Genomic DNA, 27896 nt, shown 5'->3' with positions numbered 1-27896 from the left:
ATCAAGACCGTTGATACGCTGTTTGAGAGCGAATCATATGCTTCACTATATAATAATGGTACGCTCTGGTAGGGCTGTCGAGACCCCTTTAACGTGACCCACCAGGGCTGGAGATAAAAGGCTCCTATTGGCTAGAATAAATGCATCTTAAGCGAGTGGAGTTCTTCTTCGTCTCCACTGCAATTCTCTCCTCGTGTTCGCTCCGTATTCGTACCTCTTTGGAACAACTGCAATTGTTTCTAGGTATCACCGTTCGCGGAGTTTTATGTTGGAGAGTTTTGCCAGCTGCGCTTGAAATCTCTCATTCATCCGTCTCTCCTGACGTCAGACCCACGCATCCCTCGTGGCTCTCGCGTCCGGCGCTCTTATTCGCACCCCCGATACGAGCCAGCCGACCATGGCCACGCGAAGATCGCACAAGAAGTCCCGGAATGGATGTGACCAGTGCAAGCGCCGGAGGATTAAGGTAGATTTCCCGGTCTGACATGCTATTTTGATGTTTACTGACATCGACAGTGTGACGAAGACCGCCCCTGCCGCAACTGCACCCGGCGCGGCATGACCTGCACCTTTGACACCCGTAGCGCCACCCCCGACATCCCAAGCAATAATGACATGAGCGTGCTCCTCCCGGACATCCGAGGCCCTGGGTGCTGCAGACTATCATCAGTACCAGCATCAGCATCAGCGAACAGTGGGTTAGGCGACCCCCTCGCCCCCAGACTCTCAACCGGGACATGGCTCCCCCACGAATGGACCGCCCAAGATGCCGAGCTGATGCATCACTACACCCTGCACACCTCCAAAGCCTTTGCACAGCGGCCCGAAATGCAGGAAACGTGGCAGGTGGCCGTCCCCGAAATCGCGTACGCGCACGAGTTCCTCATGCACGGGCTGCTCGGTCTCGCCGCCTCGCATCTCGCTTTCCTCAAGCCCGGGCGGTACACCCACTACCTCGCGCTCGCGGGGTTCCATATGTCGCTGGGGCTCCGGACGTACCGCCGGCTGATCGTTGCACCGTCAGTGGACAATTGCCACGCGCTGTTTTGCTTCTCGAGTCTGGTCATGGTGTATATCTATGCGTCGCCGATGGAGCACTCGCATACGCACCTTGACAACGGCAACGGGCTATCGTCGATTCTGGAGCTGTTGGTCCTGTGTCGCGGGACCCTGGTGCTGTACCCGTTCTTCGACAATATCCGGCAGAGCTCTCTGGAGCATTTGTTTCTGCGGGAGTTCATGGATGATCAGATTGCTGCGTCGTGAGGCTTTCATTCCGTATCTTAGCTATCTTACCTTACCGCAACCTACTAACATCCCGTCTCCTAGAAACCCCTCCTCAACCCCCCTCTTCAAAAACCTCACCCCGAACCTAGAAGCCCTGGAACGCCTCATAACAACCACCCCCATAATCCCAACCTCAGCACAACCAACTTTCCTCCAAGCCCTCTCCCGCCTAAAAGCAACCTTCGTCTGCATTGAAACCTGCAACGCCGCCCAGCCCCTCGAGTGCGGCATGCTCTACATGTGGCCGCTCTCCATAGAAGAGGAATTCTTTGCGTTCCTGCAGCAGCGCCACCCTGTTGCGCTAGTGCTCCTGGCGTTCTACTGCGCGCAGCTGCACGCGTTCCGGCAGTATTGGTTCGTGGGCGGACAGGGGGGTGTTTGGTTGGCGTGTGCCGAGGAGGCGTTGGATGGGGAATATAGGGAGTTTTTGGGTTGGCCGAGGGGGGTTTTGGCGGGTGGGTGAATATCAGCCTTCTAGGTATAGTAGGCCACGGCCTGATATAGGAACATGGCCATGACAGTTCTTTTCGACGACTACATATGTTCGTATCTTTGCGAGCCGTAATTGGTAGGTCCGCTGGTAAGACTTTGACTACACCCACACTAGAAGCAGGGAATATCAACGACGCAGCCCCATAACAAAGCACCAGCTAATAGCGGGGTGGTGGGTTAGATAGTGATCAAGAGCATATCATACTACCTTATACGCCTCTAAGGTAATCCGATACCATAAGCTTCAATTGCCATCAATTTACCCTTCAGTCCAAGCTAAAGACATAAAACGTGAAGAACACATCATAACCTCAATAAACAAAACTCTACCCCCGAATCTCCTCCGCCCGAACAACCGTCCCAAACGCATCCCCCACCTCGCTCAGCGCCACATCAACAAGAACACTCGCTTCAACACCAGGGATACTCCGGTCCCCAATCGCATCCCGCACAACAAGCACATCATACCCGAGCTCCGCGCCTGCACGGGCCGTCGTAGAAACACAAACGTGCGCCATGTACCCAACGAGAACAATCTTCTTCCCGACATCCCCAAGTCCCTGAAGGTAGTCATGCAACTCCGTCTGCGCGAATGAAGAGGGGAAGTTCTTGACAATCACTTTCTCCCCGGATCCAGACTTCGGCGTCAATTCCTGAAATTCCTCGGCGAGTTCCGTGCCAGCAGTAAACACCGGCGCGCCGGGTGGTGTCTGGTGTACAACGTGCACGATGTTCTTGCCACTGCCGTCCCCGGCTGAGCGGTACCGAGACAGTAAGTCTGCGATGACCTTGCGGGACTTCTCGACGTCTTGCACCTTGAGCTGGCCCTGCGCGTACTCGTTTTGGGCGTCGATGATGATCAGCGTTGAGTCTGTGGTGCTGGCGGTTGAGGGGGGGACGCCGATGATTTGGCGGAAGGAGGGGGCGGACATTTTGGGAGTGGTTGAGATTTGGTTTGGTGGGCAAGAGGTTGAGAGGTAAGGAAATGATGGAATTCTCCAGGGACATGCAGGGTTAATATAGCTAAGAGAGAACTGCGGGGGGGGGGAGGTGGGCCTGCTTGCAAATCAGGGCCTGCAGTGGCGAATGACGATGGGAGGCCGGTGGGATTCCGAGGACGTTCCGAGCATGCATGGAATCATGGGTTACCTGTTTTCATAGTACTCCAGCTGAGCAATGGCCATGGTACTGGCTACTGGGACAGGGCTGCTCTGGCTAGAAGCTGCAGACGGAGTAGCGCTTAGGACATCTTGAACCCTATTCTAGGATCGAAAAAGAATTTCTGACGTGAAGGCCTACCTAGGTACTTGTAAATTGTAATATACAACGTACCGATTGGTCGCTGGCGCATGTATCTGCAGCGTCACTCCAGCTTTTAGGGCTTCGAGCAGACCCACCGCGTCGGCGAACTGGCCCGCTATATCGCCGACTCTTCAGATCAGGCCATTTCCTGAAGAGATGCCTGCAGTGTAATATCCAAGGATATTGTGCACGAAATCAGCATAAAACATGAGACTCCGCCTGCCCACGACTTGCATCGCGGTTGTATGGTAGGACCGGTGGCCGGTGGGGCCTCCCCTGATCGGCATTGGATTGGATGCCTATGCAGATCTCTGGAAATGGCTGGGCCACATCGTACTGTCTCTGGGCAGCTGATAGAAGAGAGTCTCCAGCGGCAGATCTGAGAAAAGCAATGGTGGCGGGCCTGCGCCTGTGGTATAGTATCTCCCTACTACTCGACCCCATACCAAGCAAGTTGAGCGATTACATAAGGGGTCGAGTATATGGCCAAGTGCCTCTTGTAACTACCCTGCCCATATAATATGGTACGGCGCCTAGTACATCTTCCCTAGGTACGAACTGACATCTCCACCGTCTCTGATACAGTGAGAGGCAATCGAACAATCGAGTTCTGGCTCATTCCCCAGTCCGTAGTGCAGACTTGCCTTGCCTCGTATTCGCCCGGCCACGTACGGCTTCAACCGGAGCCACACAAACTTTGCCGCTCGTATGCGCCCACCAGCATTCAGGCTCGTATGCACTCCCAGTGGTCCAGAGTAAGCCAGAAGGGTCCAGCCCGTCTCGGTCGAGCCCCTCATTCTTTGCTTTTCATGTATGGCCGAATGAAATATAGATGTTCGTCGCCAGCTGACCATGATCACCGTTCCATATGGGATACTATGGTATGCCCGGGCGCCGTTCGTGCTTTATCCCTTGTCGCCATCATAGATAGGCTAAGTACTAGAACTCTAGCTACGGACAGGAGAGGAGGCTGAGGAAAGGAATGAGAGGTGAGCCATTAATTGAATGTATTGACTGAGCTGACAGACTAGCTAACTAACTAAGAAACATAAGGCTATATAAATATGCGAAAAAGCAAAGAAAGAGGCGGGGAATATACTGTACTGCCACTGTGCAGTCATGCTTAACAAAAGCAGCACCGGTGAGCTCACTTTTATCTTATGGTCACTACATAAAGGATTTATTTTCTGCACTCGCTTTCGTCTCTGTCGGCTACTACCATATATTATTCACCCTCCCCTCCATGGCACCCTATAAACTAGGCGACAAAGTGACGGTCTGCAACTACACCTTCACATGGACCGAGAAGCATCTATCAAAGGAGCAACTTGAGCCGCTCCGCTATCAACATGATACGCTCGCCGATCTCGCCATGGAACGAATCCAATCGTTCCGCAGAGAAGATATCGCAGCCAACGCAATACCTACGAAAGATAACTACGAGATCCTCCGAGAACACCACCAAAACGACCCTACCCTCGCTGAATTCTGGACGCAAACCCACACCGTCCCAGACTGGATGGACTGGGACCAACTAGCCAAAGGCTTCGTCTACCGCTACGCCCTGGCAAACTTTGTGGGTTTTGCATTATAGGCATTCATGGCTGAGAACTCGGTATCTATTTCATACCATCCCATCCCTATCTAGCCGTACTCTAATGTCGGGACAGGCCAGCCCCGGCGTCGCCGAGATTTTCGTCCGCACAGGCAGCTTCTCCACGCGCGTCTTGTTGCCTCGGCTGCTAGAGACACTGCAGTGGCTTCTGCAAATCACACACGATATCATCTCCATTCAACCAGGCGGGGAGGGACACATCGCAACACTCCGCGTCCGGCTCCTCCACGCCACGCTCCGAAAACGCATACTCCAGCTCGCGTCACGAAAGCCAGGCTACTACGACGTCGTGACGCACGGCGTCCCCGTCAACGTCCTTGATAGCCTGCACAGCATGACCGGGTTCTCATGTAGCCCGATGTGGCTGCAGCTGCTTGCATTTGGGATCGAGCCGAGTGCAGAAGAGAGAGATGGGTATATCGCGCTGTTCCGGTATATCGCTTACTTACTCGGTGTTCCGACAAGCCCGTTCTTCGAGACACCTGAGAGTGCCAAGTGCGTGATGGAGAGTATACTCACTCAAGACGTGACAATCACTGCGACATCCCGCGTCATCGCGTTCAATTTCCTGCAGGTTGCGACGAATCTTCCGAAGCCATTCTATGTCTCGCTTGGTTTTGCGGCGTTGGGCAGTCGTGCGATTTATGGGGATACGCTCTCTGATGAGTTGGAGCTGCCGAGGCCCGGGTTGGTGCATACTCTTGCCTTCCACGGGTTCTGCGTTCTGGTTTGGGTTTTGGCCTGGCTGCAACGGTGTGTTCCGGGTGTTGATACGGCCATAATCCGGTTCTGGCGAGATATCCTGTACGAGAAGGGTGTGGTGAACAGGGAGAAGTCGAGGTTTGAGTTCAAGTATATTCCTGAGGTTGGGCGGAAAACAGAGAAAGAAGTCCATGCTTCGACCATGGGCGGGACGAAAGGGCGAGGCCTGTTCGGCACGGATGTAGGCCACGCTGAGCTTGTGTTTCTGGGTGTTCTTGTGGGAGCAGTGGTTATGGCGCTGGTTTTGCTCGTTGCGGCGTGGATGTATGTGGTTGGACCTTCCGTGGCATGGGTAGGCAGGTAGACATTGGTAGGTCACCTTTAGAGAGTATCGCAGTGCATATTAAGCTGTTATGGTTAGTCTAATCGTCGAGTGGCAACAGTACCTAGTACTTTGTCTGCCTCGATGGCTAGGTATCTGTCCTAGCCGCCCTCGGCCAATAGGTTGCCCCTTGTAGTCCCGCGGCGCAATCAACCTGCATGCCCTACCAACCAGAATTAGCTTAGAGGCTTCTTTGAAAAGTATCACTTACAGCCAACTTTTTACCGCCGTGATCCAACGAAATGGATGGTTGGCGCGTGTGGCGTCTTAACCTCAGCCTCACCTGGTGCTGGGCTATCTGCGATAGACCCCGGGCAATGACCCATGAGGGTTCCTTGCAAACAGAAATCCCCTACATCAATGGTCCATCCTTTTTCAGCCAGTCGACCACTCGAGGCTATTTAACGATAGAGCTAGGCTTTGTTGCTCGGGGCCTTGGATGAACCGCCGTACTCTGTACGAGGCAACTCGAAGGCATAGCAAGGCAAGGCTAGCGTTTAAGTATGGCCGAAGAAGTATCTGTGACCTTGTCCCTGTGCACCGTTGGCTGCACGGCGCATTTACTGTTGGTAAATGTCGACAAGCAATTGACTGGCTGATCTTGTCGGCTGCCACCTATTAATACGGATTGGCGATATTAGGCACCTTGTACCCTATCATCCTGATCAGGCAGGCACATTATGAGGCTGTCTCTGTGCCACGACACCATGGCCATGACCACATACGAAGCCATCTGGGACCGCATATAACCACCAAAAGTAAGCCCTTCGTAGCCCATGCTGATCCTGCAAAGCTCTCCGGCTGTAACGGGAACTACCAGAGAGAAAATGGCCAGCATCTACGACCTCGTAAGCTACGACTCTGAAGAAGACAGTCCGGCAAATGTCCCGCTCGCAAACCTAACCTCCGCAGCATTCTTTATAGCCGGTATTTTAGAGAGGGCCGATATAACCTACGGATTGATGGGCGGCCTCGCGGTGCGATATATCGGCGGAAGCCGGAATACCAAGGACGTCGATGTCGCCTTCCAGTCTGCGATGAGAAGGATGTGGGAGGTCGTTGAAGGGAAGACCAGGTATGGCTTACCCTGTCGTTTAAACAATAGGGTCGATGGTCGATGTATTCATATTGATGTAGTGGAGCATCCAGGCTGAAGATCCCGAATACGCGGCTCATCAGCAATATCATGAAGGTGTTTGTTCGGACGGGGCCGGGGTTCAACAGCGGTGATGGCGTCTCCATCGTGCAGAGGGTGGAGGTCGAGGTTTATTTGATACAGCATGGTATGTCCACCCCGAACGGACTCATCCAGGCCCAACTAGCCCTATCTCACAGTCGCAGGCTACCAAAATAGCCCTCGCGACCTATCGACAAACTTCATGATCTATACAATCGCCACAAACTCTGGCACGCGCCAGATAAAAGGCATAAGCCTCCTCTACCTCCTCCGCGGAAAGATGGCGGCGTTTGCAAACCGGCGCGAGGACGACGACGTCCAGGATATCCAGACAATTTTGTTAAATCGGCGCGATGAGGTGAAGGGTTTCGTGGGTCAGTTGGATCCGCTTGACGTGGAGGTCTTTCTGGAGAGTGTGCCCGAGCGGACGAGGGAGCATTGGAAGGGGTTCTTTAAGCAATGAGTTTGATTTTACGGCCGTGTCGTTCCATTCTCTTGTTTGGTAGATTCGAGTACTGTGCTATAACCCAGGTCTTTGCCTCGTCCGCGGGTCCCCGGAGCCATGTTTCCTATATCGCGAGGAGTAAACGGCCGGATCACGTTTCCAACCTAGTCGGTTGCTTTTGTTAGTGATGGCTTGCTCCCATATCTCTCGTCGAGCTCTAGGCTCGGGATCAATCCATATGAGTGTTTCGTCGATGCCTCTCCGCGCGTAATCCTCATGGAAAGATTGGTAGTAGCTCTCAAGCCAGGCTATATCGGTTGTACCCGTAAAATCAAGATTCGCCTCGCCCCATTCTGAAGTAAGACCTTGGGCATCGATCAAGGACTCCAGCTCCACACCCCTCTTCGTGTCGAGGGCTGCTTGGACGATAATAGGCAGCTTGGGATACGGGAGACCGCCTAGCGTTGTCAGAATACTGAATACAGCTGCCTAGCTGGTAAGAGCTGAAGATAGGTACGTACCCAAGCTCCACTCGACATTCCCCGGTCTGCACTGAATATGCACATAGCGCTCCGGCACAAGCAGCCAGAAGTCACTTAACCCGCGCATCTTGAAGCGCGGGTATTTGTGGTTCAGCAAGGTCGGCGAGGTTTCTGGAGACGGCCCGCAGGGTGAGAGGATATCACTGCGGCTGTTGAAGAGCTCTACAGCATGTTGGTGATCCGCATGTGGGATGCAGAGGGCCCGGTCCTGGACGTATTAGACGGAATGCCCCAGTAGTAGATACAGGCAATGTACATGCGATACCCGCGGCGCCCCATAGTACATTAGCGCATATGTCTGAACAATGCGGCAGGTGGTATTGGCACTCGTGAGAATGGAAATGACTTCCTTGACTTGCTTTGTTGATGCCGGGACGTCGCCTTCGTTGCCCGCGATAAGGGGGTCGAGGATCATGCTGACATTGACGTTTGCGCTTGACGGCGGGAACTCGTGCTGTGAAGATTGGTCACCTGCAGCTTTAGGAGGAAGACCAGGATTATTCATGTTAGGAATTTGAAAGGGGGATTGATGGTGTGAAGATGGAAGTACAAGGAGGAAATCCGACGGGTGGATCGATTATCGAGGAGGGGCAGAAGACGCTAGGACAGAAGAGGAAATAGGGTCTGTATATGTAGGTACATAGTGCAGGTAGAGGTTGGTCTAACTCCTCGGAGCGTCTGTAATTGCGTAGCACGAGATGGCCTTCCTATCACCCCGCTAGGTAGCAGCCGCTTCTTTAGATACAGAATCAGGTTTATACTTAACAGGCTGGACTCCGAAACAACGTCTGTTAGTATTGAGTACGTCGTGGCTATGTTAAGCTATATCGGGGCGTCAAAACCAACCATGGGTAAATTGTTTCTTGTTCGTAGGATGGTTGACTAGTTAATGTACAAAATTTACCTCAGTCCTACTAGTAATGAAGAAGGCCGCTCAGGGTAAACAAGTTCCATGCATTCAACGGCATATATATCAGTATATCTCCCCATCAGACGAAATATCGTCCAGAGAAGAACTCCCAACTTGTCCACCTGCAGAATCGCCGCGACAAAATATGCATTGCTCCTCCCAAGCAACCCAGAAGCCCTCCGCTTACAGAACAGCCAAACCACCAACAATCGCAGCCCCAAGAACTCCCCACGCAGCCGTCTGGATCGCCGACGCCGCATCAGTCGAAGTAGGAGAGTCCGCGTTGCCAGTGGCAGTCTCATTGTCACTGCTAGTGCTGTTCCCATCGCTGTCACCGTCGCCGTGGTCATGGCCATGCTCATCATCCTCACTCTGCGCCTCCCCATCCGCAGTCGAGGCGTTGGCGTTGCGGTCCGCCGCGGCCCCAGTGAACTCAACCGCCGTGATGCCGGTGTTATTCGAGCAGACGGAATCGGCGGGTGCTGGGACAGAGTCGGCAACGAGCTGGAGGTCCGCGCACTACATCACCAAGCCGTTAGTTCAGTCCACCCCATTCAAACCAACAGAACATCCTGGGAAGACCGAGGACATACCGCATAAAGCCCCCCACTCGGATGCCCATTGTTCACAACCTGCAACGTAACCTCCAACCCCTCAACCAACTCCGTCCCCAATATCTCACTGCTGAGTTCCAAATCCGGTATACAAAACCCGCCGAGTCCCTCAACGCGAAACGTCTTGCGCAGCGTGACGTTGTAGTTCGTGCCGGGGTTTGCGCCGACGCCCAACAGAATCTGCACGGCTGTTTGGTCATGCCCCATATCTAGGGCGACGGGAAAGGAGGGAGAGTCCAGAGAGATCGATGTGCGGTTTGAGGAGGGCGAGAGTCCGCCGCAGGGGAACTCGGGCATGTTGTCGGTGTCGGTACCCCGGGGGGAGGGGTAGGTGAGGTGGAAGTGGGCGGTTGTGAGGGGGAGGAGGGCGAGAAGGGCGAGGGGGGTTGTTGGGGACTTCATTTTGCTTTCAATTGTGAATTGTTGGTTTGATGGGAGATGGAAAGATGAGGCGGAAGAGTGCTGAAGCTGAAGAGAAGAGAAGAAGAGAAGAGGGAAAGAGAAGTGTGTGGGTTTATAAGAGGCGAAACGAGTAACACCCAGTGTTCCCAGTAGATACCTACCGTAGGGCAGTCCCACCACGCAGCGTCTTCCAAACCGGGTTTCAATTTGAGTGAGCGACCCGTGCAATGTTGCTACCTACCTAGATCGGTTTCCTACGGTAGAAAGCCCGTATTGGCAGCATTGAGTATCCAAGTTGATTTGTGCCCTCGCGCTAGGTGGTACTGGGAGTCCTTAGCCCTCCCAGCAAATATCCATACAGAAAAGCTCAGAATAGGTCCAACAAAACAAAGTAGATTAAGATAAACGACTAGCACGGATCCAGTTAGGAAATCTGCTCAATTCTGCTCGTCCCAAGCCTCTCGAGTCTGGGCATTATAGAGGTCCAATAGCCGAGCCATTCACAACAACTAAACAAAGGATGCGATGCGGGGGGGGCTTTCTACTCGGCCCGGATTACAACATGGTGGCAACCAGGTCTGCGCCGTCTTTCAATATTTGCTGTGCTTGTATTGTCTGTTGTATTACATTGCTCGAGCAGGATGCAGTAGACCAACAGACACTAAAGAATGCTGGGTATTAATGCCCATGCGACTCATTCCAGTGCACAAATCGTCCGACAAAAAGCTCTCCTAGAAATGCACCCCCGAGGACAGAGAGGAAGTAGCCCACATTCATGGTCATTACAGCCAGCATCCTACACTCTCAAGTTAGTGGTAGCCAATAATCCCAGAAGGAAGAGAAACCCTACAGGAGATACGACACCCCAACAATCACAACAAAAACAGCAGCCCGAGGTAAATCAATGCTGAACCGCCACGGCGGGGTCTCGTAGGTATCGTGATAGACAACCCTCACCGATTCCTCAACGCCTTGAGATGTGACAAGCGTCGCAGTCTTTGCGTCCGGATGGGATTCAATTCGAACCGCCTCAGAGGGTCTCCCTGCGACAACGACGTAGCGGCGCTTCAGGTGGTTGTTGAGCCAGCGCTGCTCGAGGTGGGATTTGAAGGCGACAAGGCCGCGGTCGATGATGGCGAGGATGATGAGGAAGATGCAGGTGCCGGCATAGGAGGCGATGGATGAAGGAGTCCACTGTGAGGAGAAAAGAGGGGTGTTGTGGGTGTTTGTGAAGACCATGGCCATGGTCATGGACGAGGACGAAGATGTATGGTGGGAGTGGTCCATTTTTGCTTGTATGATGGTCTGATGCTGGATTTGATGAACCTTAAGGATGGGATTAATGGTAATGATGAGGTCCAAGGTAGCGACAAGACAGGAGCCTATGTCTCTGGAATAGATGTTTCTGGGATAGCGGCCTTCACAGGATCTGGTTACATTCGCAACCAGGATATTGAAAGCCAAGCAGCTAAAGTCAACAAGGTGAGTACAGTTGAGCACATTGTTAGCCAACCAGGGAAAAGTCTGCAGGTTGAGCAGATTATTACTCACCAGCTCTCAGCCATCAAGCTTGGCACTTTGCAGCATCAGAATCTTGCTGTCTTCAAGTACCTGAAGTCCTACTCCATTGTTGCAAATGGACAACACTTGGGGGCGAGCTCGCGACCAGGTCTGTTGATGGCCGGCAATCCAAATCTTGAGAGACCTTCAAGATGAGCCACCATATGCACATGGGCCACGGTATGCCCAGTCCACAGTATCTTCAAAAAGCCTACTGGGCAGTCGTGGGCAGCGTCGTTGGAGCAGCCGCTCTTGCCAACTTGCTCAACCGCCTGCTGGCCTTTCAACGGTGCGATCTCTTCTACCCAAGCACCGAACCCAATTAACAGATCTCACCAGACTTCGAGACACATCTCTCACGCCAGCAAAACCTAAATCACTCTTCTTCCGCGTCTACGCCACATTAACAGCTTTAACCCGCGAAGCAAGCCACGCAGCCCCTCGTCCAATTTCGATATCCCGACACAGATTCTACTTCCCACCGCTAGGCCCGCTGGCACTCATCCTAGCCAACCTCGTCACTGTGCTGATCTTATGCTTCTACAAGTTCGACACAGAGAATCAATGGGCCTGGGAAGACGTCGGCTACCGCACCGGCTTCATCACAATCGCCCAACTCCCACTTCTCTTCCTCGTCGCCGGGCGCCGAAACATCATCGGCATGCTGAGCGGAACAGACTACGCGCATCTCAACTGGTACCACCGCTGGATCGCGCGGACATTCTGGCTCTGCGCCACACTGCACATGGGCTTCTGGTTCCGGAGCTGGGGGCGCTACAACTATATCACGTACCAGCTGAAGAACGAGTACTACGCCAAGCGCGGGTTTGCGGCGTGGTGCATTCTGACCTTCATTGTGGTTTCGTCGGCGAAGCCATTCCGGAGACTCGGGTACGAGTTTTTCGTTCTGCAGCATCTTGTCATGTTTGTGGGGTTTATCGTTGCGGTTTGGATGCACGTCAAGGATGAGGATAAAGTGTGGGTGTGGATTTCGGTTGGGTTGTTGGTTTTTGACCGCGTTCTGAGGTATGTATGGGGGGCGTATGTTAACCTTGCAGTCTTTCATCCTGCTGCTTCGCGGGCCCTGTGGATGCACCAGGCTTCGTTTACGCCGTTGCCGGGTGATGTTACCCAAGTGACTATACGCAATCCGGGACTTCGATGGACGCCGGGACAGCACCTGTTTCTCACTTGCCATGCGATCGCACCGTTGCAGAGCCATCCGTTCACGGTTGCTTCTATACCGGACGACGGAAAGATCGAATTCCTCATTCGGTCCGAAAAAGGCGGGACAAGGCGGTTCTATAAATCCGCGGAGTCTAACGATGTCTTCGCAACAGATGCAAGCCCTGGCAAGCCATGCACTGTATTTCTAGAAGGCCCATATGGTACCCTCCGACCACTTTGTCAATTCGACACCGTGGTTCTCATTGCCGGTGGCATGGGTGCTACGTTTACGATGCCACTGCTGCGGGACCTCGTTGCACGTTGGAAGACTGACAGAAGCACGGAGCGTCTGTCAGTTAAGGGCGTCAAGTCTGCACAGATAGGCAACGCTGTAGTCAGACGGATTCGATTTGTGTGGGTGGTTAGGTCACACAAGCACCTTGCTTGGTTCGAGACACAGTTGCAAACCGTGCTTGCGGACATGGACGCTTTGCGACAAGCATCACCAGATACCTTGAGAGATATCAACCTTCGCATCCATATGACAGATAACGCGGAACAAGATAAACTCGGCCATGGACATTCGTCGTCGGAAACAGGGACAGAGACCACGTCAAACAATGACCGTGAAAAATCAGCAGTACCAGATGAAGACGCCCTTTCCATCTACCCCGATTCCTCACCGCGCAATGCAGGCACGTCAGAACGTCAAGAACAACCGCTGTCGAGACGTCAACCACCAGCCCTAACGCCCCACTCCGGCCGTCCCCAAGTCCAACCATTGATACGGACAGCCCTCGAGGAAGCCACAGGCGAGAGTGCCGTTGTCGTCTGCGGACCGACCAGTCTGGCAGATGATGTCCGCCGCAGTGTCGTCTCGCTCAGTGACGAGCGGGCGGTACACAAGGGAACGGGTGCGCAGGGGGTCTACCTCCATGTCGAGAATTTCGGATGGTAGGGCTAGTTTGGCTCTGCGATGCGATGATCAAACCTTGGAAGTTGAGCTTCCTGGGGCTATCCCCCGACAAGCACAATCAGTCAACTGTCTTCATGTGCCCGATCCACAGATTGGGTAAGGACGTAGTGACAGAGCGGGCCAAGAAGCATATGAGCGCCATCCCCGAAGCAGAAGGCTGGCCGAGTGCAACAAAAGGCGAGTACGGCACTTCAAGGCTCTCCATGAGCCTTAGCCTCCATATACGAAAACTTGCCCAAGCGTCTTTCTCCAAATCGAACGGCTTATTCCATATCCGGAGTGTCGTAGGTAAAGGAAAAGGTCTCCAAGTGCGCTCGATCCAAGCTCCGCCAGCAGGTCTCAATACCTCATGGGTCCTGTCTAACGAACAGCAACTGAAGTTTGATTGGGCGTAAGTCAAGAGGCCTCGCAGAAACAAGTTTGTATTACGCGGGTTTCAAAGTTTGTATATACCCGGTCATAAAGGTGGGAGAGGCGATATGCAGCGCGGGCGTCGAGTCAAGTTGTGTTTTGTAGCTGAGCTGCGAGTTATATACTCCGTATTTAAGCGAGGAATGAGAAGGATGAGTCAGCGCATGAGCCCAAAGGGCGCGGTTGACACGTCACGTGAGTCATAATGGCTCGACTTTCATATTGTTCTCCAATTTCTCTTCTCTGCTTGCAGATAGCTACCTTATTGTCGTTCTTCATCATTGCGGCCATGGCCACGGCAGTAGATAAGTTCGAGAGACTGCGCGCAGTCGGTAAGAGGTGATCGAATGCAGGTGTGACTCAACTCACCATTATCTAGGCCTCTCGGAGAAGTACTCCACCACGAGACACCCTCTACGCTTCTATATGAATGTTGCCATCACAGGCAGCTACACGATCCCGGAGAGCTTCAGCCTTCCGCTCAAGGAGTATGTATACAAGGCCGTTGAAACGCTGATCAATCAGCATCCGATTCTCTCTGCAATCCCAATTGGAGAAGAGACGAACGAGCCGTATTGGGCGCGACTGCCGGAAATCGACCTAGCTGAACCAATTTCGTTCCAGACGACGGCAAAGAACTTGACCTTGGACGAGCATGACAGCGAACTGCAGTCCTTGATCGAGGCGCAGCATGAGATCGGGTTCACGGCGCCCTCGCCCTACTGGCGGCTTCTTATCCTGACTGACGGCGAATTGGAGAAGCGCTTCACTGCTATCTTTGTCTTCCACCATGGACTCGGCGATGGTACTTCTGGCAAAGCATTCCATCGGATGTTCCTTCGGGCATTGCGCGAAACGGCGTCGTTGGAAGCAGGGGAAGCGAAGCAGGTAGTCGTACCGCCAAAGACAGCCCTCTTACCACCACTGGAAGACGTCCATTCGCTTCCTATATCAATTCCTTACCTTCTGAGAGTCTTATATAAAAATTGGTTTGGCTCCAAGCCCGACCCAGCCCTATGGGCAGGAGGGCCATTCCAAGTCCCTCTGAACACACACGTCCGATTCCTTGCCCTATCGGCAGCTCAGACTGCGGCGCTCGTCAAGCTTTGCCGTGAGCACGGCACGACAGTCACCTGTGCGGTCGAAACCGCTATCGCGCGCTCGATCTTCCCGCACATCCCTGAGAGGTACACCAGCGTACAGGGTAGCGTACCGATCACGCAGCGCCCATGGCTTCCAGACTCCATAACGGACGAGTCAATGGGCGTCTATGTGCAGGAAATGCCGGAGACTTTCTCCCGCAAGGAAGTGGCCGGGGAAGCGTTTCCCTGGGACGAAGCCCAGCGCGTCAAACGAACCATCGCAAAAGAAGTAGCCTTGAAAAGCAAGAATACCTCCGTCGGACTCTTCAAATATGTCAAGGACTATCGCAAAGAGCTATGCGAGTCCAAGATTGGCAAGCCGAGGCCAGTGACTTTTGAGTTGTCTAGTCTTGGCGTTGTGAAGACAGAGAGCGCCGAGGACGTTTCCGTCCCGCAGATGGGTAGACTCATTTTTACCCAAAGCGCGAGCGTCACTGGTGCTGCGATACAGTTCTCGCTTGTTACTGGCGCCGATGGGTGTTTGGCCCTAGGAGCTTCCTGGCAGCCTGGTGTTGTGGAGGAGGATACGGTATCGGCGGTCATGGAGACGCTCAAGAGAGAACTGTACCAGATTTCTGGATAGACTTGTCACGGGTGTTATATAGTAATAATGTTTAATGCATCTATATATTGATGGTTGAGGTAATCAAGGTCCTCTGTTCCGCGCCGGGAGTAAATAAATCCTCCGGGCGGTGTGAAACCCGAACCTCGGCCGACGGCAGAATGGGGGGTTGCCTAGTTCAGCTTTCAGTTTTCCGTCTCTCAACTCTTCTGCCACTTCTGAGAAGCAGTAAATATCACGTCAAAATGAGTCGCGGACCTTTTGTCGTCCCTGCGCTAAAGAAGCACACCGCCACGGTGATCATGGCCCATGGTCTGGGCGACAGGTTGGTTTCCTTCCGCGAGTGGTGAAGCGGCTGGCTGACAGTTACTCTATAGTGGTGCAGGATGGTACGTCGAAACCTTCCCAAACGACAATCGCTGGCGATCTGAGAGTTAATGCGATGGCTTGACAGGGTCTCCCTAGCCCACAACTGGCGCCGACGAGGCATGTTCGACGAAGTGACATTTATCTTCCCAAATGCGCCCGCTATCCCGATCACAGTGGTATGTTTGTTGCGAGGTCATGGCGAACACTGGCGCTCCATTCAAAGGACGACGCTTACGAATTGCCTCGGTGACAGAACTTTGGAATGTCAATGCCCGGCTGGTACGACATCACCAAGCTCGGCCGTGACGTGAGTCCTCTCTTCGCATCCATATCCACTTCCACCAACAGGCGTCTAACAAATCGGCATTACTACAGCTTGACTTCCAAGAAGCGATCAGGAACCAAGACGAACCCGGCATCCTCAAGTCCCGCGATTATTTCAACAACCTAATCAAAGAGGAAATCGAAAAGGGCATCAAGCCCTCGCGCATCGTGCTCGGAGGGTTCTCGCAGGGCGGCGCCATGTCGCTGTTCTCTGGTATAACCGGGCAAGAGAAATTGGGTGGTGTCTTTGGTCTCTCGTGCTACATGCTTCTCAGCGACCGGATCAAGAACTATATCCCCGAGAACTTCCCCAACAAGAACACGCCGATCTTTTTGGCGCACGGCACGGATGATGAAGTTGTGCCGCATGATTTCGGCAAGCAGTCGGCTGAGCTGGCGGAGAAGTTGGGGCTGGAGGATGTTACGTTCAAATCTTACAAGTATGTTTTCGTCTTGGGTTTTTGGTACAGGGTTGCTAATGGTGTTAGGTACCTCGCACACTCGGCCGACCCAGTAGAGATTGAGGATCTCGAGAAGTTCCTGGAGAAGGTGATTCCCGCTGAGAACGGAGGCTACTTATGACTTGACTCTTCACCCGGACAATGGACGCCGTTCTCCTTCAGCATCATCATAGGCGCAGCGCTGCTCTTCATAGCGATTCTGATCTACAGACGAGATAGAGCTACGCCCAAGCACGAATCTAACTAGACATTCATTACTTCATATACCATATCATAAATCCATTACATTAAACAACTCACTCCCTCTTCACCCTCCCAATCGCCCTCTCAATAATCCCCACCATCGCATCATTATTGGCCGCATCAAACGGAATCATATGCTTGCCGCCATGGTCATAAACCTCCGCCATTCCAGGCTCACACAAACCAAACAACTTCAGTCCCTGCTCATAAAGTCGATCCTGCTTCCCCACAATATGCGCCGTCGGAATCCTCACCTTATACTCCCTTCCCCCATCAACACCGCGTAGACTCTCAAGCTCAACAGGGCCACTCCCATCAAGGGCATAGGGCGTCCCCGCACATATGAACACCGCAACTTTGAACAGGGGCTCTGCATCAGGTCCCTTCGTTGCAACATGGTTCTCGAGGAGTGAATACGCGAGCGCCGCGCCCTGCGAGAACCCCATTACGCCGTCGAAGGGTCCCTCGCGCTCCATGGTGCGCAGGGTGTACTGGATTGCGGCGGCGAGATCTGTGCCGGGGTTTACGTCCCGCGGGTAGTGGCTGTAGAAGGGGGGTGGGACGATGCCTTGGAGTTCTGGGGGCGTCAGTGTGGAGGTTGGATTTGGAGGGGAATGGGGGGAAGTACCAGGCTCGCATTCGGCATTCAAACGGCCGTTTACGAAGTGGAAACTATGGCCTTGGGATTCAAGGGCTTGCACGAGGCCGCCTGGTTGAACGGGTTGGTTAGTATGGTATTGTACTGTGGTTTGCCTGCGTAGTATGCCGCAGGATTGATTCAGGTCATACCGGATTGAATTTCGAAGATCTACGGAGATTAGTTAGTGGGTTGTATTCGATGGAAACTAGCTGCAGGACGTATAGATGCTAATAAACCCCAGAGCTGAATGGTTGACTGGGTAAACGTACCTCCCCGCTAGTGCTTGCGCCATGGAGACAGAGGAACCGCATTTTGACTCTGGTCTTAATGGAAATCACCGGTTGAGGGGTTTTTTCGGTGTGCGTTTGATTATAGCCAGGGGACGTGTTTATGTCTATCTTGGTTGAGAAGGTCGGAATCCGATGATGACATGTTTGTTGGTGGGGTTTGGAGGATACGGCATACGACAGTGTGGAACACGAGAATTTGTTTTTGTTTAAGGGAGGGCGGTTGTTGGGGCTCGCTTGCGAGATTGCTGTTAAAGTCTATTGTCTATTATCTCAGATCATCCTGCGAAGGACATCAGATCCTATAGTTCGTTTACCAGTTGATTACTCGATTCGGTAGTGGCCGATCTAGACGTTGCTGCCTTGTGGCCTTGGTGCCTTGTGCCGCGGCAACCAAGTCTCTCGATGATCACAAGATCTTTGCTCTTCAACTTGCTCTTTAAGCTTCAGCTGGTATATATGCGATGCTTCTCATCAGAGCATTCTGTAATGATCACTTCACAGCACGTAATTGACCATGTTACGCCAAGTATCTCAGATCTCCGAATTGATGCCTGAATGGTTAGGGTTTAGCCGAGGAGCCTCCTCTGGAAGCACAGTCCACACAATCACCACAATATCGACAATAGAGAAGCACTCAACATGAAGAATAGCCATAGAAGAGGCTACTTACTGTAGGATATGTACCATAAAGATAAAGTAATGTAGTCGAAATCCCATCTCCGACGCCGTTCCTGTACCTTACCTAGCGAGCTCACGGCCCGCTTTCGCCATCCTTCCCTCTGCTTCTCCCCACACAAACTTCCGTCGAACATCTGAACCTCAACGCATCCATCTCACCTCACCACTCACTCATCACCCCCTCTACCTCAGGTAGGTCCATATACCACCCTGCTCCTTCCATAAAAACACCAGCTCGCCATTGTATTTCCCCAAACCGACCCCGAACTCGATCTTCGTCGCGGGCAGCGTCTGACGTCGTGAATTTCCGAGTCTTGGCACCTTTTCCGAATCCCACAGCACACAACCTCCGTCACATCCACTCGAGTCTTTTGACAGCACCCTTATTGACGTTCCGAATTTCCGCAGGTTTCCTCCTATAACCCGAAACTACCGTCAAAATGGATCACGAGAAGCTGGCTAGAATGCAGGCGAGCGTGCGGATCGGTATGTGATTTTTCTTATTTTTCTCTCGTCGATGGAGTGCGATTGTGCGGTGCGGCTGCGATTTGTTTTCGGTGCGGGGAGCGCGAAAATCACCTTCTGTTCGAATTGGAGCAAGCGGGGTTTTGGATGCGATGGGTTTAGTTGGGAGATGCGATATTCGAGGATTGGAATTGGAATGGGTTCAATTGGATTGGCTGGATTTGGCTGGATTGAACGAATTGCACGCACCGCACCGCACCGCATTGGACTCCGGCGACTTTATTCAGCTCGATTGACTACTGCGTTATCTTGGAATGACCTGCTAACTTGTATACAGGGTATGTACTTAGTTCCCCCTCATCCCATCGATGAGACCTCCAGCGCCCAGCCGCCGGAATCCGAACCCGAAATGGCCAGAACAAAGCAATACTGATAGTCTCCCAGTGGAAAGGGTACCCCCCGCCGCAAGGTCAAGAAGGTCCACAAGACCTCCGGCGCCGATGACAAGAAGCTCCAGGCGACCCTGAAGAAGATGAACGTCCAGCCCATCCAGGCCATCGAGGAGGTCAACATGTTCAAGGAGGACGGCAACGTCATCCACTTCGCTGCTCCTAAGGGTACACCCCCGATTTTCTTAAAACTACGACACCCCACCTCATGAACAACGCGCTGACTTTCTACAACGTGATAGTCCACGCCTCCGTCCCCTCCAACACCTTCGCCCTCTACGGCAACGGCGAAGAGAAGGAGCTCACCGAGCTCGTCCCCGGCATCCTCAACCAGCTGGGCCCCGACAGCCTGGCCTCCCTCCGCAAGCTCGCCGAGTCCTACCAGAACATGCAGAAGAACCAGGCCGGCGACAAGAAGGACGACGAGGAGGACGACATCCCCGACCTCGTCGAGGGCGAGAACTTTGAGAAGTCCGTTGACTAAATATATCGCACCTCTTCCTCCTTACAAGCTCAAGTCTCCTGATATCACAAACAATCCATCCTACAATCCGAATTCCACTTGATTTACGATTTCCCGATTTCGTTTTATCGGTCGGAGGCGTGAGTGAGCGTCATTCTCAAATCAAATCAATGATGATATTTAGTTTTTGCAATGAGGTAATAGGCTGGTCTGGCAAGAAGCAAAATTCAATAAAATGTCGAATCAATCTCTATGGATCTTCCTTTGGTGGTATGGTACGGGTTTTTGCTCTTGGGAGCTTGGAACAACGAGATCAGCCCGGCAATTGATCTGCGATCTTCGCGACGTGCTATTTTTTGGGGATGCACGAGCGGGAAGAGCTTTGCAAACCATCTGGTGGCAGCGTCTCCAAAGTAAAGATAATATTGGCCCGGGCCAGTGCCAGTATCCTCTACAACTAGAGCATAACCAGTATACACGATTCGTAAAGAAGGTCTTCCAAAGGAAATACAATTAATCCCTATAATCCCCACGATGCTATACAAACGCCCAGAATGCAAATCACCCGTCCAAAAACAGCAAAACCGAATCAATCAGTCAGCACGGCAAACACTCCGCATAAATAGTAAAGTGAGTATGTATCTATCATACAAGCATCAGGGTATAGACTTTGTTTGAGCGAGTAGGCTGGTAGGAAGCAACTAGGGTAGCGCGCTACGCCTCCTCCCTCAACCCACAAATATCCGTGCCCAGCACCATATCAATCATAAACCAGAACCGCCAGTAGACATTCGACTTATCGTAGTCGAATGTCCCGTCGTCGCGGAGTTGCGGCCCATCACCTACAATATCACCGGTGAACCAGCTCAGAACCGGGATCGAGCGGAGGACGCGCTCGGTCACAGTCGGCGCGGGCGGGAGCGCCTCAGAGACAGGCCGCAGTTTCGTGCGGCGCACTGTCGGGACGTGGGTCATGAATTCGGAGACGGGGGCGGGGGCAGGCGTTGGGCTCTGCGGGCTTGGGCGCTCTGTGAGGGTTGCGGTGGAGGATGAGGAGGCGTTGGACGGCTCGATGCCGGTCGCTGTTGCGGAGCTGGCGGTGCTGGTTGATTCCTGCGAGAAGGAGATGTCTTCTTCGTCGGCGATGCTGGCGAGGCTGTTGACGGCGAAGGAGCGGGGGAGGGTTGTTGCGCGGGACGGCTTGTCTTTAGTTTGGAGGAAGGTCGTTGAGTGCGAGGTTGTTAGTGTGCGCTTGTTGTTGTTGAAGCGGTCAGCTTGTGTTGAGCCCGCGGGGATCGGGACGTCCTCTGCTGGTCCCTGGCCGTGGTACATCTCGCAAAACACCATGTGTCCGTCGATTTCCAGCGGCGAGAAGAAGCATGCGCGGTCGGCGGCTTCCGTCGAGTCGAAGGTCACCTTGATCCAGTGGAAGCCACCAGCGTAGCGCTTCGACTTGCGGTTCGCGTCCGCAGACAGGTTCGTGCGGATGATAACATCGCCGCCGCTGAGGAGCTGAGCATGGCTATAGCTGGACTTAGGGTCGTTCCTCGGGTAGTCCTCGCAGATCATGCCGCGCGAGACGCGCTCGTACTTGTCAATCACCTTCCACTCGCCATCCTTATTCCTGTATCCGTAGAGGAAGCATTCCGTCGCAACTTTCTCCGTCTGTTTCCTTGCGGTCTCGAGGTTCGTCGACGAAGCGGATTTGGGCAGTGTAGTTCGTGTTTTTTCTTGCTCTTGCTGCTGTGCAAAGAGCCGGCCGAATTCGGCTACATTCTGGTTCTCCTTCTTTGCGGGCGTGCCGGTGCGCGTGCGGGATCTCGACTGCTCGTAGCGGGCGTTTCTTCGCTTGCCAAAGGGTCCTGTTTCCTCTGGTGGTCGTCGTGGGTTGCGAGATTCACTGTTGTTGGGTTAGCATGCTGGACACTTACCAACGTCGCTTTCGCAGGTTTCGTTTTTTGGGGTGAACTCACTCTTTGTAAACATATCCCCAGGGTAAAGTGTTGCCCTTGTCATCTTTCGCGCGCTCCTCCAGAGGGACGGAGTGGTACTCCATCTTTGCAGCTGTTGTAGCTATCGAATTTTGTTGATCGTTGGGGGGGGAAGTAGGTAAAGGTGAAGTTTCAGACTTTGGTGACCTTCTAGCGAAGGCTTTGGATCACTGACAATGTGGGCTGTTGGACATGGAAATAAAAGCGTGCTGCTCGAAACTTTTGCTCTGGTCGCAGTAAACATTGTTCGCCCGGCTACGGTCACGTGCAATGGGCGGTAAGCACATCTCCAGTTGTGTATTTCCTAAACTTTGCAAAAATATATAGCTGCATTTGATACTATCGCTTCAAGAATGTGATCTGTCCAACATCTCCTTTGAGACCGCAGACCTCCCCAAAGTCGCCGACTTCCACGTTTCGGCGTGCCACATGCGCAGTGAACTCATTCAAAGGACAAGAGAGCCCAGGGCCGGATTTGCAGTATGGTAGCGGTACTATTTTGTCGTTTATGTTGATGCGGACGAATGTGCCTTCCTCACCCCCAAGGCCACTATTCATGGAGGAGCAGGTCATCCGTTCGAGGGTGATGCGACCACCCATCGGCATTACCGATGATGTTCGCCAGACGCGGTCGGTTGCCCTGTGTGTCATAGGGAGATGAGGATCATATTTCGGATCCTTCAAGATATCGAGTGCTTCCAGGAAGGGTGCGATATCTCCATCATGGACACTATTGCTGCGTTAGCTACAATGCGCCGCTTGAAAAGACGCAAACATGAAACTAACAAGCTAAAAAACAGAGGCCCAGCTTCCGGTCCTTCCTGAAGAAGACCAGCTGTAGCATTCAGCCAAAGCCAGCCCATTGCACCAGCATACTTGTTCCCGGGACCAGCGCGGTAATAGTGGACAAGATCCCGCGCGTATTCGAAGTTATCCCAGTCTTCGCGGGTGAAGGCGTCACACCAGGGACTCGAGCCACGCACGAGAGTCTCGAAACCACACATCTCTTGCATGCTGAATACTTCGATGTTTGTCAATTCGCCCAGAGCCGAGTTCCCCTGCTCAGATATCAGTCGTTTTGCTATAGCTGGGGCATATGCCTGCTGGAACAGAGCAAGCATGTTGATCCCTTTATCGTGTCCCTCCTTAGTGTCCTCGAGATACTTCCGGCATGTATCACCGGGTGTCAGTGTGTCTGCTCGTCGATCAAATGTTTCCGGAATAATCTCCAGCTCGGCTTTCCCGCTTTTCTCCCAGTCCAAGCCGAGTAACCCGTACGCGAAATACTGCGCCGTCTCGATGACGCGCTGGCAGTCGCTTGCCCAGAACTTGATCTTGGTGTCGGTGGGTAGAAGATGCTGATACCGCGTTAACAAGCGCGTGCCTGTTGTAAAGGCACCCAGGGTACCTGAGTAGGGGCCAGTTCTAGTTAACTGATCGAAGTCTTTCTCTGGGTCACTGGTGAAGTACTCCCAGTCATTTAGGAAAGAGATTGAGCCATTAAGAACCACGTCCGCTCCTTTGATCCGCTTGAGAAGATCAAGATGGCCTAGAAAGTGATTAGATCCTAAACATGCCGCGGTAGGTATATCAAGGCGTAACCTACGGCTTCCAGCGGATTTCGTGGGATATCTTTCTCCATGACGCGCCATCTGTTCCGTTGTTAGTATGGTGCGCGCATATACTTGGATAAGACCATGGCCCAGAGGAATCATACCATATGTACTTGATCAACGTGACATCCAGCCGGTGGTTCAATGCCCTGTATAGAACCGCCGGTCTTTTCAATCCAGGGCCCGTACCCGCCCAGGTGATAGTAGAGATTCCAGCCATCGCTTTCTGGAACCGGTCGAGTTTTATGGGTCGCCTTGTGCGACGGATCAAACCATGTGTTCCAGCTTGGGACATACGGCGATGCAATATGGAGGCTGGTATGGGATGCGGTGATGTAATCCCTGACTATGATAGTGGCATCATTGAAATAGAGGGCTATAATGCTCGCAATGACAACGATAGATGACCCAATCAATGGCCTCGAAGAGGAAAGACTGGGCATTTCTGCCAGGCAAAACAACTGCTATTCAAACCTCGGTATGTGTAAGTGGAAGATTCAAAGGAGTGAACGCAAACCAAGGATCTAGCTGCCAAGACAAGTCGGTGGGTATACTCTAGGTTCTACAACCAGACAGAAATGCACATGCACGCATATACTGGCTTCATCTATAAGATTCTAAAATGGTTCATATAGAGTATATCCGTTTAGATCAGGCTGTAAATCATTTATACAGCGTACCGAAACCGTGGACTCATATCGCCCATCTCCTCGATCTCCTCGTCCGTCTTACCAGCAACCTTGTGGTCTTCAAGACCATGGTCTCTGCGTTTATTCTTCCATCCGTAATAAGCCCACATGATGCCATATACAATGCCCGCAAAGGCAACTAGCCCCAGAGTCACGGCATTGCCGCGTACATATCGAGGGCCTTCCTCAGTTTTGTAGAGAAACGGTGACATGACACCGCTAACGTTGCCGAATGTCAGCTGCAGACCAGTGGCGAAAGTCCGCTTCGCATAGCGAGGGAGCGTGGTTGGCAGCCAGGCTAGTGGTAAGCCTACAGCCACATACAGCCCCATAGCGACAAGAAGTGCGCCAAAGTAATGCACTCCAGAGGAAGAGTCCGAGATGAGAATGCCATATCCGACAACTGAAATCGCTGCAAAGATGCAGCAGAATATTCCACGTTTCTGGATGCGGTCGCTAAACCAGGCGACGATCAAGTACGCGATCGCTCCCAGTGCGTAGCAAGGGATCGTTAGGGCTTGTACTTCGGGCGTGGACCAGTCGCCCAGTCCTCGGATGATGGTAGGCAGAAAGGTGCTGTAGCCGTAAAGCATGGTATCGATGCCAAACTGCGCGATGCAAAAGGCGTAGATCCTCCAGTCCGATGCGCCTTCTTTGACATCTGCCCAATGGAACTTTTGCGCGGATGCAGTGTGGCCGAAGTGTCGACTGCGGACCTTAACAACCAGTGCCCTTTCCTCTGCATTGAGATAATAGGCTGTTTCAGGGTCATCGGCGAGGAAGAACCAAGTGGCGACACCGATCAGAACGGTGGGTATGCCTTCGATAATCAGGATCCAACGCCAGCCCTTCAGCCCGCTAACTCCATCCATGAAGCCAATACCGTATGCGAGTAAGCCTCCGCATGCGCCAGCCAGCGCTGCGCTGCTGAAAAGATAGCCTGTCCGCAAGGCGATTTCGTGCTTGCTGTAGAAAAGAGTCAGGTAGGTCATGAGGCCGGGGAAGAGCCCGGCTTCGACGACGCCAAGAAGCAAGCGACAAGCGATAAGACCGCCATAATTCTGGGTTATGCCAGTAAGAGTTGCTATGATCCCCCAGATAACCGCTATGGATGCGATATAACGTGATGGTGTGAGCTTCTTGATGACCAGATTCGATGGTACCTCGAACAACTGTAGAGTCCAGATGGTTAGTTGCCGGTTGTCGCATTAGGGCTAGGTTCACTACGCACACAGTAGGTGACAAATAAGATGGACACCGCGACCTGATATTGATCACCAACCAACCCCAAGTCCTCCTCCATGCCGTATAATCGAGCGTTTCCAATATTAACTGCGCGTTCGACAAGTTAGCTAGTTGCTCTGCAACTGCCCAGGTGACCGAAGAACGTACCTCTATCCAGAAAGCTGAAGAGATAGAGAAGAACCACAAAAGGGAGGATGTACATATCCATCTTCCTGATGAGCTTCTTCTCGGCCTTCTCATCCAGGACCGACACCTCGGAGTTGGCGTCCATGTCCGGCACCCTAGTTTCTTTGTTGACGGGGGTTTGTTGTTCAGAATCCATTTTGAACTTCCAAGTTTATTTCTCTATATCGCGCTATGTCGTCCACCCCTGTCGCTAGCTATATTTCGTCGTTCTCGCTGTATTTCGAGCTCGAAATTAACCGTGGCGCGGCCGGTCTCGGAGGCGAGTCAGGCAGAATTTACTCGGTCCCGGGAGCGTCCATGCTGCGCCTATAATAACCAATGTCGTGTGTGAGCAGGATCGCGTCATGCAATGGCCAAGGACAGGCTAGGGAAGAGTCATATCTTCGGCAAGAAAATGTCGAATGAAGGAGGAAAACAGGCTGACAAAAGTGGGAGAAATCGCAGCGCCAAGACTCCAGACCGGGAGCTTATCAAAGTTATCACTGATCAGCCCCGGAAAAAGTGGGAGACGAGCTTGGACCCTGGAGAGATTCCGGGTCTGCACCACGGTTTCCGCTGCTCTTATATCGTGACAACAACGTTTTGCCATGTCGAACATAGTCCAGTCTGAAGCAAGAGCTTTGCTACTCATAATTTCTGTCTGACGTCAGGCTTGATTTTCCTAAGCTCAGCTGAAATATCAATGCTCGATTGAGTTAAGCGCCACATGTTCTATGAGTTCACTAGGGGTTCATCGTGATGATCATCCCTGCGTCTTCATTCCTCGCACGCGAATTGACTCGACGCCATCTTCTCAGGCGTTTCCTCCAGCCTCATCTGAGTGAGCACGCTTGGTCAATCACGGTACGACGACGTGCAATCGGTTGACAATTGTGCCCTGGTTCATTGCTCCCGTGGGCGGGACGTCGGATATCACTGGCCCGCCATGCTTAAGATAGCAATTCCTTTCCACATAGATTCTTTCTGGATTATCCCGTGTAGTTATGAGCAGCAACCTTGGAAACACTGGATTTGCTCTTAAGTGGGTAGGGGGTGTACACCTAATCATCTGGGGTATCCGACAGGTTACTAACCACTTTCAGTGATTGTCAAAGCTTGGTGTCGATTTATCAATCTCCACCTAGAAACGCACCTAAATCCGATGAAAGGACACAGAGAACCGGCCTGTCGTTTTGGCATGAACGAAATATTCACAGGGTGGCTGGATAAAACGCTGATCAACCGGCGAAAGAGGCTTCTTGAAAAAGTTGTCAGGAATAGACAGTCATACAGATTGCCATTTCCACCTAAAAGTGTGACTTTATACTCGCTCAATCATTTAAATCCAACCACTCGCATTGAAAGGCACCAGGGCTAAACAGTCTCTAGATCTGCATCGCGTGAGCGCTTCCGTCTATGCCTTCCACTCTCAATTCATCAAGATAGATTATGATGTCTTGTCCGTGGAAGTGCGGAGTCAAACCATCCGCGACACTTTCTACAACAAACACCATCTATCAGCCGACGAATTCGGGAAAGCGCTTCATGAGTTCCTAGACCAGTTCGAAGGCGACACCGAAAAATGGAAAGATATGGCATGTGGCAGGTCCGACTACGACGCTTTCTGCCTTGATTCCCTTGAGGTTGTTGAGCTGAGCGCGCGCTACCAGAAAGAACTCTTCTACGCGCTGGAGGACAAGCCATGCAGTCTTCGAAAGTACAACAGTCGTGGCCCTCGCACTACGTTATCTTGTCCTGGCAATTGACCTCGACCGTTTTCTCAACCATAGCAAGGATATCCCGCATAAGACCGGACGCCAATATCTCGTGCACGAAGGTGGCACAGTGAGGAGCCCAAGGCAGATTCAGTATTCCCCCTGATCGAGTTCTGTGATGATACGAAAGACTTCCTGGCAGAGGCATACCCGAAACCCGACGATGAAGGAAAAGATGACTTCTTATCAATGCTCACTTTTCTCGTCCAAATGGTGTCCATGCAGGTAAGTGAGAACTTTGTATACTCATGGCAGGCCAACATCTTCACGCTCTGCATCATTTCTCGCCTATACCACATCTTCGAAGGAGGTCGTGGTTGGGGATATCCCACACCACCTCACTGGTTG

General features: G+C 52.6%; 14 protein-coding genes across 14 annotated transcripts; 8 read left to right on the top strand and 6 right to left on the bottom strand.

The window, feature by feature from the left end:
• Positions 1–40: 40 nt before the first annotated feature.
• BDW74DRAFT_185543 (Zn(II)2Cys6 transcription factor) lies at positions 41–1750 on the top strand (the record flags this gene model as incomplete). Its single annotated transcript, XM_073731057.1, has 3 exons — positions 41–466; positions 517–1262; positions 1330–1750. The coding sequence occupies exons 1-3, from the start codon at positions 398–400 to the stop codon at positions 1748–1750; spliced, it is 1236 nt and encodes a 411-aa protein (XP_073583363.1). The 5' UTR covers positions 41–397.
• A 154-nt stretch (positions 1751–1904) lies between these two features.
• BDW74DRAFT_154303 (putative isochorismatase family hydrolase) lies at positions 1905–2774 on the bottom strand. The gene has a single exon (XM_073724661.1). It carries the CDS (start codon positions 2709–2711, stop codon positions 2106–2108), a length of 606 nt encoding a protein of 201 aa, XP_073583362.1. The 5' UTR covers positions 2712–2774; the 3' UTR covers positions 1905–2105.
• Positions 2775–4324: 1550 nt separating this feature from the next.
• On the top strand, positions 4325–5762 carry BDW74DRAFT_168249 (oxygenase MpaB family protein; the record flags this gene model as incomplete). Its single annotated transcript, XM_073726796.1, has 2 exons — positions 4325–4657; positions 4752–5762. 2 exons carry the CDS (start codon positions 4325–4327, stop codon positions 5760–5762), a joined length of 1344 nt encoding a protein of 447 aa, XP_073583361.1.
• An 859-nt stretch (positions 5763–6621) lies between these two features.
• BDW74DRAFT_154300 (uncharacterized protein) lies at positions 6622–7537 on the top strand. Its single transcript, XM_073724660.1, has 2 exons — positions 6622–7063; positions 7122–7537. The coding sequence occupies exons 1-2, from the start codon at positions 6967–6969 to the stop codon at positions 7418–7420; spliced, it is 396 nt and encodes a 131-aa protein (XP_073583360.1). The 5' UTR covers positions 6622–6966; the 3' UTR covers positions 7421–7537.
• Positions 7478–8449, bottom strand: BDW74DRAFT_178727 (uncharacterized protein; the record flags this gene model as incomplete). Its single annotated transcript, XM_073729263.1, has 3 exons — positions 7478–7860; positions 7924–8152; positions 8201–8449. The coding sequence occupies 3 exons, from the start codon at positions 8447–8449 to the stop codon at positions 7478–7480; spliced, it is 861 nt and encodes a 286-aa protein (XP_073583359.1).
• Positions 8450–8881: 432 nt separating this feature from the next.
• BDW74DRAFT_185540 (putative GPI anchored protein) lies at positions 8882–9870 on the bottom strand (the record flags this gene model as incomplete). The annotated part of the gene is made up of 2 exons (XM_073731056.1): positions 8882–9373; positions 9448–9870. 2 exons carry the CDS (start codon positions 9868–9870, stop codon positions 9038–9040), a joined length of 759 nt encoding a protein of 252 aa, XP_073583358.1. The 3' UTR covers positions 8882–9037.
• A 588-nt stretch (positions 9871–10458) lies between these two features.
• BDW74DRAFT_154299 (copper transporter family protein) lies at positions 10459–11378 on the bottom strand. Its single transcript, XM_073724659.1, has 2 exons — positions 10721–11378; positions 10459–10666 (listed from the first exon to the last, which is right to left on the bottom strand). Exons 1-2 carry the CDS (start codon positions 11155–11157, stop codon positions 10549–10551), a joined length of 555 nt encoding a protein of 184 aa, XP_073583357.1. The 5' UTR covers positions 11158–11378; the 3' UTR covers positions 10459–10548.
• Positions 11379–11386: 8 nt separating this feature from the next.
• On the top strand, positions 11387–11861 carry BDW74DRAFT_154298 (uncharacterized protein). Its single transcript, XM_073724658.1, has one exon. It carries the CDS (start codon positions 11583–11585, stop codon positions 11754–11756), a length of 174 nt encoding a protein of 57 aa, XP_073583356.1. The 5' UTR covers positions 11387–11582; the 3' UTR covers positions 11757–11861.
• Positions 11862–12211: 350 nt separating this feature from the next.
• Positions 12212–13992, top strand: BDW74DRAFT_154297 (ferric reductase NAD binding domain-containing protein). Its single transcript, XM_073724657.1, has one exon. It carries the CDS (start codon positions 12353–12355, stop codon positions 13553–13555), a length of 1203 nt encoding a protein of 400 aa, XP_073583355.1. The 5' UTR covers positions 12212–12352; the 3' UTR covers positions 13556–13992.
• A 248-nt stretch (positions 13993–14240) lies between these two features.
• Positions 14241–15757, top strand: BDW74DRAFT_154296 (uncharacterized protein). Its single transcript, XM_073724656.1, has 2 exons — positions 14241–14316; positions 14364–15757. The coding sequence occupies exons 1-2, from the start codon at positions 14274–14276 to the stop codon at positions 15707–15709; spliced, it is 1389 nt and encodes a 462-aa protein (XP_073583354.1). The 5' UTR covers positions 14241–14273; the 3' UTR covers positions 15710–15757.
• A 160-nt stretch (positions 15758–15917) lies between these two features.
• On the top strand, positions 15918–17141 carry BDW74DRAFT_154295 (palmitoyl-(protein) hydrolase). The gene is made up of 6 exons (XM_073724655.1): positions 15918–16013; positions 16066–16077; positions 16143–16233; positions 16311–16364; positions 16433–16821; positions 16870–17141. Exons 1-6 carry the CDS (start codon positions 15934–15936, stop codon positions 16961–16963), a joined length of 720 nt encoding a protein of 239 aa, XP_073583353.1. The 5' UTR covers positions 15918–15933; the 3' UTR covers positions 16964–17141.
• Positions 17139–18036, bottom strand: BDW74DRAFT_178721 (uncharacterized protein; the record flags this gene model as incomplete). The annotated part of the gene is made up of 4 exons (XM_073729262.1): positions 17139–17662; positions 17714–17794; positions 17875–17893; positions 17995–18036. The coding sequence occupies 4 exons, from the start codon at positions 18034–18036 to the stop codon at positions 17139–17141; spliced, it is 666 nt and encodes a 221-aa protein (XP_073583352.1).
• Positions 18037–19133: 1097 nt separating this feature from the next.
• BDW74DRAFT_168240 (nascent polypeptide-associated complex subunit family protein) lies at positions 19134–20091 on the top strand (the record flags this gene model as incomplete). The annotated part of the gene is made up of 3 exons (XM_073726793.1): positions 19134–19183; positions 19603–19775; positions 19850–20091. 3 exons carry the CDS (start codon positions 19134–19136, stop codon positions 20089–20091), a joined length of 465 nt encoding a protein of 154 aa, XP_073583351.1.
• Positions 20092–20784: 693 nt separating this feature from the next.
• Positions 20785–25930, bottom strand: BDW74DRAFT_168238 (allantoate permease family MFS transporter; the record flags this gene model as incomplete). The annotated part of the gene is made up of 9 exons (XM_073726792.1): positions 20785–21970; positions 22055–22134; positions 22452–22791; positions 22848–23610; positions 23668–23713; positions 23779–23959; positions 24355–25535; positions 25595–25695; positions 25756–25930. The coding sequence occupies 9 exons, from the start codon at positions 25928–25930 to the stop codon at positions 20785–20787; spliced, it is 4053 nt and encodes a 1350-aa protein (XP_073583350.1).
• Positions 25931–27896: the final 1966 nt, after the last annotated feature.

The sequence above is a fragment of the Aspergillus multicolor genome (genome assembly GCF_047715735.1).
Source record: "Aspergillus multicolor strain CBS 133.54 unplaced genomic scaffold BDW74scaffold_14, whole genome shotgun sequence".
NCBI classification, from domain to species: domain Eukaryota; kingdom Fungi; phylum Ascomycota; class Eurotiomycetes; order Eurotiales; family Aspergillaceae; genus Aspergillus; species Aspergillus multicolor.
The sequence above is the reverse complement of the archived record's forward strand: the minus strand, read 5'-3'. Positions and strand labels throughout refer to the sequence as shown.